This window comes from Solea solea, chromosome 4 (assembly GCF_958295425.1).
Source record: "Solea solea chromosome 4, fSolSol10.1, whole genome shotgun sequence".
Lineage (NCBI taxonomy): Eukaryota > Metazoa > Chordata > Actinopteri > Pleuronectiformes > Soleidae > Solea > Solea solea.
The window spans coordinates 17,297,408-17,307,274 of NC_081137.1; the positions used below are offsets into that span (position 1 = coordinate 17,297,408).

Sequence of the window (9,867 nt, forward strand, 5' to 3'; positions counted from 1 at the left end):
GGTGTCTCTTGTTGATCCTTTGAGAATGTGCCGTACCCGTGGCTTAACACGAGCGGCGCCGTTCTGAGATGTGCAGGTTTCTGGTTGTTTTTTGCACTCCGTAGTGCAGCAGCACAGCACGGCTGACTGTCTTTGGCCTGGAGTTACCTGTTTGCCCCTCTCTCTCTTCTTCATCCAGAAAACGTCGAGGTGCGCTGAGTGCCCTTTCGGGGTCTGAGAGGATCGATGCACTGAGGTACCAACGTATTAGAAAGACCAAGAAGATGACAATAAACAACAATAACTCCAAGACCAGAAAGAAAGCAGGTGTGAAACCTGTTCTCTTTGATCATATATGCCACAGACAAAATGTTATTTTGTTTTTGTTTTTTTAACATAACGTGTAAATGGCAGCTAAAATCACTGGCAACAGCCATGTGTGTTTGTGCTGCTGGTCTGTATCTAGTAACATAGTAAACTGCACTATACTGAGTATTATACTACAGAAATTTACTCATGCAATAATATAGTTTCTCCACTGGAAAATGCCACAAAAATTCCTTCAATTCCTTAAATTTTATTCACATTTTTCCTTCCTTTTTTTTACTTTTATGCTGTTACAGTGGTGGTGTCATGTGACACGTCCCCATGAATGTGAATGTGTGTTTCCATCTCTCATAAATTTAAAGTACTGTACGTGGGATGACCCATTCAGGAACCTGACTTTAAACTGAGCCTTACACTTAGGTGAGTTTCCATCATCTTTGCAAGCACTTTTGATCCGTGCAGGCGGAAAAGTTGGTGTGTTGATAAAAGGCAAATGTGAAGAAGTGCAATGGAAACAGATTAAGTGGAGGACATTTAGAAAATCGTGATGTTTGTCTCTGCAGAAAAAAAACACATTTTGTAAATGTGTTGTAGAGATGTGGGCCGGTGTTACAATTATAAGTAGATGGTGTTGTTGTGTTGAATCTCCTGTAAACGCCTCCGTGAGTTCTGGTAGCAATGACCTGTCGTTCCTCTCCCCTCCTCCAGGTGTCTCCACCTCTCAGACCCAGCAGGCCTACACCTCTCAGGTACTCCAGCCCGAAGAAGCGCTCTACCTCCGCAAGAAGAGGAAACGGCCCATCCTCCACGATCCATACACTCGCTTTTCTGCTCTGTTGTACCGCCGCCCACCTCGGGAGGACCAGAAGGCTATTCTGGCAAGCATGGACAGCATAGACCTTGACCATGCCACTCTTCTCTGAACGTCCTTGAGGACAAAGTCACAACCTCGCAATATTGCCCCCCCCAATTTCAAAAGTAGCACTAGCGAACGATCACTCGATACCATTTGGGAAGATAAAAACAAAAGAAACAACAATATCGGACGTTGTGTGTCCTCTTTGAAGGGGGAATATCACTCAATTTCAGCATTCAGTATATTCTGACTTTGCCCTTGGTCAATTCAATCTGTAGTTAGTAGGCGGCTCACTGAGTAATCTGGGATGTAATCCAACTGTATTTGGAGTGCAGATAAAAGCTGAAGTACGCAGAATCACGAGAATCTTGGGGTCATCAAATGAAAACGTTCCGGGATGGAGTCTCTCTGTTCTTAGCCCCTCCCATAGAACGGCCATGGTTCATGCTTGATAGATCTCTGAAAACCCATATTGACATTTTTATTGCGTTAATTGTCTCTCTAATGTTTATGGGATTGCTTGAAACAGCCACCATTAATCCAAAGTCCTGTGATTGGTCAAAGTCTCCAGTCATAGGTGCTGTCTCAGATCACTTGATTGACAGAATGCCGACACATATCCTGCCTACCCCAGCTTTAATGATGGATTATCCCAGATTAAAGTTCTGATTCTGAGGCTCTCTCTCTGAAGGGTGGAGATTATTTTCACTCTCTAGAATGCCCAAAGGCACAAAACTGTTCTGTGCTGTGTGCTCAAATTGAGTCTCATTTCCCCTTTAGATAAAAAAGGACTACTAACAGTTCACATCAAAAATAATAGCTGCCACCATTTTCAAAGTTTTACTCCAGTGCAAAGGAATAATTCAAAAAAAGAGTCCATACTCGATCACCAACTCTATTTTTTATTTAAACCTCAAGTGTTAACTGTTTTTAAATTGGATATCATTTCTCCAGACTCGGGTCATCCTCGTTACATGCGCTGAGCCCAATCCCTGACAAGGTCTCCGTTTACAGCACCTTCCACCAGGATCCCCAACCCCCTCCCCCCCTCCGCCTCCACCTCCACCTCCGCCAGCAACATTTCTTATCTGCCCGAGAAACTCGCCTCACACAAGTATGGGTGTTCTCACTTCCTACCAAGTATACCTCAGAGCACAGGACACGAGACCACACAACCACCAGGATCAGCCAGCAGAACAAACTATAGCTTCTTTCATCTCTATATAGTCCTTAGGGTTTTTTGTTTTTTTTCACTTTATATATGCTTCTACTAATTTGTTAGACGTGCCCACACTTAGATTATTTATCTTATATTTTTTTGCCACAAAAGTGAAGAAAACCAACTCATGAGTCGCATATTGGGGTTCCATTTGCATTCCACAAAACAGTGTAAAGTGCTATTTATTTTTTTTAAAGTTTCAGTTACATTATAAGGCTAAGGGACACGGAGAAACCCATCGTATCAATGTAACGTTATTTTAATAGCTTCATTTGCACTTCAGCTGTGTCTTTAGCTTCTTCTGTGTTAGAGCAGTTTGCACTGGAGCAAAATCTTGTCCATTTTAATAGATCGCGTTTGTTCCTCTACACCTCCTCCTGTAGTCTGTAGGTCATTAGAGGGCTCCGAATCCTATTCACAACTATATTCATGCCAAAAACAATCCAGTGAAAGGAATGAAAAAAAACTAACAAAAAAACACAACAACGTACTTATTGGAGGATAGGATTTTGTGCCATAGTATATAATAGTATTTTTGAACATATTAGAGAGTATAAAAAAAAGAAAAAAACAATGGTTTGGCCTTAATGGAGCTTCTGGTTGTTTGCCTGCTTCACTTGTGTCTAATTTTTATTTTCATTTACACTTTTTTTTGTTTGTGTGTTTGTGCACAATTTGCCATGTTCTACTCATAGCCTTTGTTTCATTCAAAATAGAAATGCTGAGAGTACATTATGTGGCACTGAAGGCACGGCCCAAAGGTTTTGTTGCGTATTTGTTTCGCTTTATATGGAGAGTTTTCCCGTGGAATGCTTATGATCTAAAAATAACTCATTTTTATTTGTCATGGAAGTGCCATACCATCAGAAACCCGACTAAGTCACACATTACACGTGCTGTGAATGGGAGCATGTTTTTTTAAACACCTCAACCTTTTCGCTGTTGGCTGTTTTTTTCCCCAATTCTGTTACAAAAGTTCTCAAATTCATTTATAGATGTTAAGTTACCCAATACCACAAAAAAAAGCAGCGTCAGTCGTACTCTGCTGAAGTGTGTTAGAGTTGTATTGCACCCGATGATGTACAGATTTTATGTATTTATGGATTTCCTTTTGTGTACTTATTTGATTTTATCCGTGATTTTGACAGAGCTGCAACTCCAACGTAGTCTTTGTGAAACTGGAATTTGCAAGAGACTAAATGTGGCTGCTTAAAGCCGCAGTAGGCAGGATCTCAAGAAAAAAAAAATATTGGATTGTTGAGTCTCATCCCCAGCTTGTCAACATTTTGGGATATGTTTCTCTGTTGTGAGCATGGAAAGGCAAACGTTCTGCTAAGGCGGAGAAAATGAATTGCTTTTATTGTCTGACTTTTAGGTTGCTTTGCAGTGTAGGCAGTATTTACCAGTGCTTGAATTGCGACCGAGGGGCATGTGCCGCAAGTGAAAAGAGAGCCTCAAGAAGGTGCAGAGTTCTCTCCCGAATCACTCAAATCTACGCTGAAAGTATTTCATGGAATTGTTGAATCAATAACGACAGACACATCCTGCCTACACTTTGCTTTAATACTTTCACCTGACCTCGCTACTCCATATTTTTGAATTAGTTTGAAAGTGCAGGACAAGTGAAGAGATGTGCTTTTTTATTTATAGATATATACAAATCTAAATCTATATAGAAACAGAGAATCATAAATCCTTGAGAGAAATTTACTATATACACTATACTAAGATACTATATATAAATGTACCAATATACTATAAAGTATTTGGAAAGAGTGATGTGGCTTGCAGGCGTTTCCAGTGACACTAATGCATCTACACAGGTGCATCAGTGTCAAAACAAACAACCAGTTTAGTAAAGACACTAGTGCCTTTATTTACGATGTGGCGGTGAGGTCAGAGCAAGTTGCGTCAGTGTCATTCTAATGCGCTTATTGTGATTATAAACCTTTGAAATACAATTTATTTATTAAAAAAAAGGGGGGGGGGAGAATGTTAACATTGGTAGCATAAGTGAAGCCACGGTATCTCTACTTCCAAAGATTACAAAAGTCGGCATGAATAATTTCTGTGGGAATGAAAACGAGGAATCAGCGATCGTGCGTATGTGTCACTGCCGCGGTGACTCAGTTTGTCCCGAGACAGGGACTGAGGTGCAACAACCATGTAAAACCAACATTATTTTTGTAAAGCACTTCCACTTTGTGAAGAGTGGAGAGCGGGGAGTGTCGGCGAAGCCGCCATTAATCATCATCGGTGCTTTAGAAGTGGTGTCAAACAGAGGCTCTCCTCGCAGCCCAAGGTGCTAAGCAAACAATGAAGTGAAGTGAAAAGTGATGAGTGATTCTTCTTTCTTGAAATTATTACAAATTCCCCCTAGATTTTATTTTAATATACAGTATAAATCAAAGCTCATCCTCTGTAAAAGAATCTGTACTTGTTTTCAAAATCACCCTGGAAGAGGAAAAGGGGAGCTCTTCTTCTTTGTATATAAATGCCTTTATTATGGTATACAACAGGCACTATAATTCATAAGTCAAATGTATTTTAAAAGGTATTTATGTACAAAGATTGCATAAGAGGATTTCCTTTGGTTAATTGAATGTTTCATAGCAAACCGCCAGATCTTTGTGTCATTGTGGCTCCTTCTATTGAAGGCAATGGGCTCGAATGTTGGTTTATTACATTCTCACTCGACATGCCAGAGGTTACATTACACTGAAGAGGCAGTGCACTCACTCAGCACAGTTCTCCACCATTAGGAAATAAAAATATGAAATTAAAGTTCAAAAATTGTATTCCAAATCACAGCTCCTAATGTACTGTATATACCGTATCAACACATTGCCCCAGTATGCACAAATACAATCATATTTTTGTTAGGGAAGCAGTTATTAACATAACATAACATAACATAACATACATTGTACCTGCAAAAACACAACGTTGCACTTTGCCAGTTTTACACTCAACATATTGTTTAATATTTGTAATTACCCCACGTTTAAAATAAAAATATACCAAAACTATAATGAATAATATCATAATAATAATATAAAAGATTCTTTATTTAAATCTGTAGATATAGATATATACAAAAATAAATCTTATATATTGTAAAATAGGAAAGTGCATATTTTTATTATAATTGGATAATAATATGCATGCAGAATTCAGTATGGATATTATTTTTATGTAAATGCTGCTGTGACTGTGTTCAGCATCCGACCCTCAAACTAACTGAACTAAGGCACTGTAATGTGTTTGCGTATGAATTTTTCTTTCACTTTTTTTACTTTGTATTGGTTGACGCTTAAAAAGAGAATGATGAAAACATCACGACACTTAGAGAGTGCTTGAAAATTCAATGTCATAAGACAGACAAAGTAGACGCTTTGTTTCCCGCCGTGCCGTCATTTCATCAACGCCAGCTATGAAGTGAGGACAGTGTGAGGTGGAGGGATCAGCGAACAAAGTACTGTACGCCTCTAAATGTGCCACAGGAAAAAAAACGTGTCTATGTACATACTGTACATAGTCAATATTGAAAGCCGCTATTTGCATGGTATGAACACTTGAATGCTTCAATATCAAACCAGACCAGAGAACAACAAAAAATGTATAAAGAAAAGTACATTTTCTCATTTGAAAAGTCTGTACCACTTAACAATATCATCGCCCTTGCAAGGTATTTATAAATGGTTTATAAATGGTTCATTAATTACGTTATTTCCTCGAAGAAAAAAAAAGGTAATAGGCAATAGGGATTTGTCACTTGCCAAATAGTGAGCCCACATGTATCTGCACTGCAAAGCATCAGATTTTTACAAATATTTAACAACCATCAGCAGAAGTTTAACATAACAAATTAACTAATTCGTTCATTAAGGCTTTGGCCCTATTATTTACTTGTTGCCAGGAGCCTTCCACATTATTACCGCAGGAGAGAAATACAGTATCTCAACAATTGGGGAGGTAGACACCACAGTGTTTTCTTAACCAGTAATAAACCAGTGTAGAAACTCAACGTTAGTCAATGGTTGTTTGTTTACACCTTTAATGTCAAACTCATTTTAGTTCAGGGGCCACATGCAGCTCAATTAGAGCTCAATTGGGCCGGACTGGTAAAATAATAGCATAATAACCTCTAAATACAACGACCTGAAATTTCTTGAGACAAATAAGTGCAATTTCAACAATGTTATGCCTAAATTTTAGGGTATTTGGAAATGAAAAATGTCCTATTTCACATTATGATTAGATTTTAGACCCTCCGGCCCTATGTTTGCAACACCTGGTTTACACAATAAGGCCCCCCTTTTTGCCATTAAAACAAAATTAGTAACTATGAATGTGACATCTTTGAATTTATGAATAATAGTTTAATTATAAACCTTTTAAAAATTCCCTGAAAAAGAGCAGCTGTACTGTAAAGTGGTACTCACATGTCAAAGGACGTTCAACTGACAACAAAAAAGTGAAATTGGCAATTAAAATAAGAGTTATTCCAGCGGTGCAATGGCATGGAACCACCACTGAACTCCTCCTGGAGGATAGACATCATTTCTTTTATGATGTCTATGGATTATAATTAATTACATGTTGTTTGAACGTACCTTACAAAAGGAAACATGCCAATGTTAACGCTATGTCTTACTCTTAGTTCAGTTCCACAGATGTAGCTTAAGAACGTGATGGATTCAGCTCAGAGTCACAGTGAATTCATTATCGCAATCGGAATAACAGCGCATTGGATTTGCACGTGCAGAGTAAAATCCTAACACGTATTAACCCCAGTCGTCTCACATTTGACTTCATTCATTCATTAAATGACCATGAACAAATCTCAGTACTGTATCACACTTGGCTCTTGAGCTGAGAACAACTCCACTCAGACTTTGGCGTCATTCCACGCGGGATTCGCTTATTTTGACACTTATCGTCACGCTGCTGTTGACATTTTGAACATAACAGACCTTTTTTATGATCCTACAAAGTGGAGAATATCTGGTGCTAACACCTAACCCACAACCTCTCATATCATCTCCTTTACCACATTTTTTTGTCTCCTTAAAAAGAAAAAAATACTAATCATTTCAGCCCAGATTAGTTCAATCATATTAAAGAAATAATTTCTCTTTGTGTAAATATATATTTGAATGTTTTTGCACTGACATACTGCTCACATTATTATCCTAATGTTTGGTTAGGATAATATCTCATGCCTCTCTCACAGGCCAGTAAAAATGTTTTACATTAACCTTCCTTTTTCACTTTGAGTGGATGCCCATGAATTATTTGCACAATAATATTTTAATCTGTCAAATTTTTAAAGACTCCTTCGGGGCAGCTTCATTCACAGGAACATTCATTTCCATCACACATCCCCGCAGGCGTATCTCAGCCTGAACGGCAGCAAAAACAGAAGCCAGAGCTGAAGGGGGACGTCCTGCTGAAAGATTCATCTTTAATCTAAACTAAACTCGTTTAAAATTGCCATTATTGATACATCAACATGTATGAACTCTGTCTGAGTGTGGAAAGAGGCGCTGCGTATAAGATTGAAAAGTAAAAAACATTACTTACACGGTGTAAATAATATCTCAAATAAGCATACCTTGTCATATCTATATATATATATATACACACATATATATATATATATATATATATATATATATTTATTTTTTGTAGGGAAAAAAAATATGAGGCATATTATCTATATTGAAGATTGAGTGGGAAATGAGTAGCGTAGGGTCGGTCTGCTTCAGTGACAATTTATAACATGGCGTAAACAGACCGACGTGTATAACTGTATGTGTTCATAATGGAAATCTAAATGCTAGAAATTAGTTTAAGAAATAATAAATATAGAGAAAGACCATATATATATATGTATATATACATATATATATACTTGTTTTGAAGAATGTATAAGTCTATATTCTATTATTTTTATATTCATTTGTTGCTTTATACAGTAGCACTGCAGAGTCTAACAAAAACAAAGTAGAGAACTATTAACGTCCGCGCGAGGTTTTCAGCCGTGTACAAAACAAAAAGAGGAACGGTGAGCCCCAAAATGGCTGCCACTGTACCGTACTGTAGTATAATCTCACTTGTCTTATTTCACACAGACTCTCAGAGAAGGATACAGCAAAGTTTTAGTTTGAATAGCAACCTCCATTTGGTGTGAATGGCAAGAAAAAAAAAAAAGAAGAAAAAAAAATGTAGTAATTCTCGGATTATTATGTGCGTATGTGGGCCGTCATCTTATAACACTGGTCATTTGTACTTTAGGAGACGTGTTTGGATATAGTTTGGGCTGGCTTCTGCGCTCATCGTTTTTCTATATGTGTTGGGTGTGAAAGAGTGAGTCTTTTTTTTCTCCCCCTACTATGGTGCTCCCTTGCAATCTGTACTACAGCAGAGCACAGAAATATACATATGTATATATATATATATACATAAACATATGTATATATATATATACATATATATATAGCTGTGCAGACATAAATGTTTAAGGGGCGTGTGCAGTATGCGTGTGACAGAGGGCGTGAACCGACATGAGGGTGGGACTCAAATGTTTGATTTTTCCGGTTCGGTTTTTACGGATTTCCGTTCACAGTGGAGGTCGAGCATCGCGGCGGCTGCTTGACAATGGCGACGTTCAATTCCGTGCTGTACATTGCCAAAAAAACACGTCATAAACATTCTGACAACTGGTGCTATTTAATAACATGTGTGGTGCTTTGTTTTTTTGTGTTTTTTTAAATTTAAGTTCACGATTTCCTTGCTTCAGACAAAAATGTAGCTACACAATCATGTACTGTACCGTGGGTTGCTGTTTTGACCAGTAAGTCACCTCATGTGCTGCAGGTGGTTTTCTTTTGACTGTGGGTGTTTCAGGGAACACACAGATCAGATAAGACTTACATATTGAGTGGCAGATTTTAAAAGCAAGGAAATTTGGACGGGACATCAATTTCAACTACATGTGTTGATGATTTTCTTGAGTTTACACCGTATTTTTTTTTTCTTATCCATTTTAAGTTGACTTTCACAGTGCTTCAAAGTCTAATGTATTGGTGGTTGCAAATACTATCCACACGTTGTTTTTGGTGCTGAGTAATGGGATATATTCACTTTGAATTTTGATGTGGTATTCATCAGAGGCTTTCTCCGGGGTCGAGTAAACATACTAACTCCCCCTTGCAGGTACCCTTGTATTGTAGGGAATGAGATGAAGTCTTCGGCCCAATCCCAAAATGCCCCTCTGAACGCTTAAGCCCCAACCGACAAGGACACTGCTTTATGTATGGATTGTTATCCTGATATGAAGATAATTTCAACAGATCTGCAATTTAATTGAGTTTGGGACTTAAAATTGTTTATTTCTGAGGGATTATTATAAAAAGACAATGCATTAATTGGCCCTCAGGTGCTCAAAATTCCACTTAACAATTTTACAGACTTACCATAG

At 38.0% G+C, this 9,867-nt stretch overlaps 1 protein-coding gene across 4 annotated transcripts in view; it reads left to right on the plus strand.

The window, feature by feature from the left end:
- LOC131458298 (protein turtle homolog B-like) overlaps positions 1-6,408 on the plus strand; it is a 93,049-nt gene extending 86,641 nt beyond the window's left edge. For 3 of the 4 annotated variants that reach the window (XM_058627279.1, XM_058627281.1, XM_058627280.1), the window contains exons 19-20: positions 179-306; positions 1,015-6,408. In XM_058627279.1, coding sequence (XP_058483262.1) covers positions 179-306; positions 1,015-1,229 — 343 coding nt within the window. In that variant the 3' untranslated portion in view covers positions 1,230-6,408. Of the gene's footprint in view, positions 1-178; positions 307-1,014 lie in introns of those variants that run through there. The other variant, XM_058627282.1, reaches the window with a different exon arrangement.
- The last annotated feature ends 3,459 nt before the right edge of the window (positions 6,409-9,867 follow it).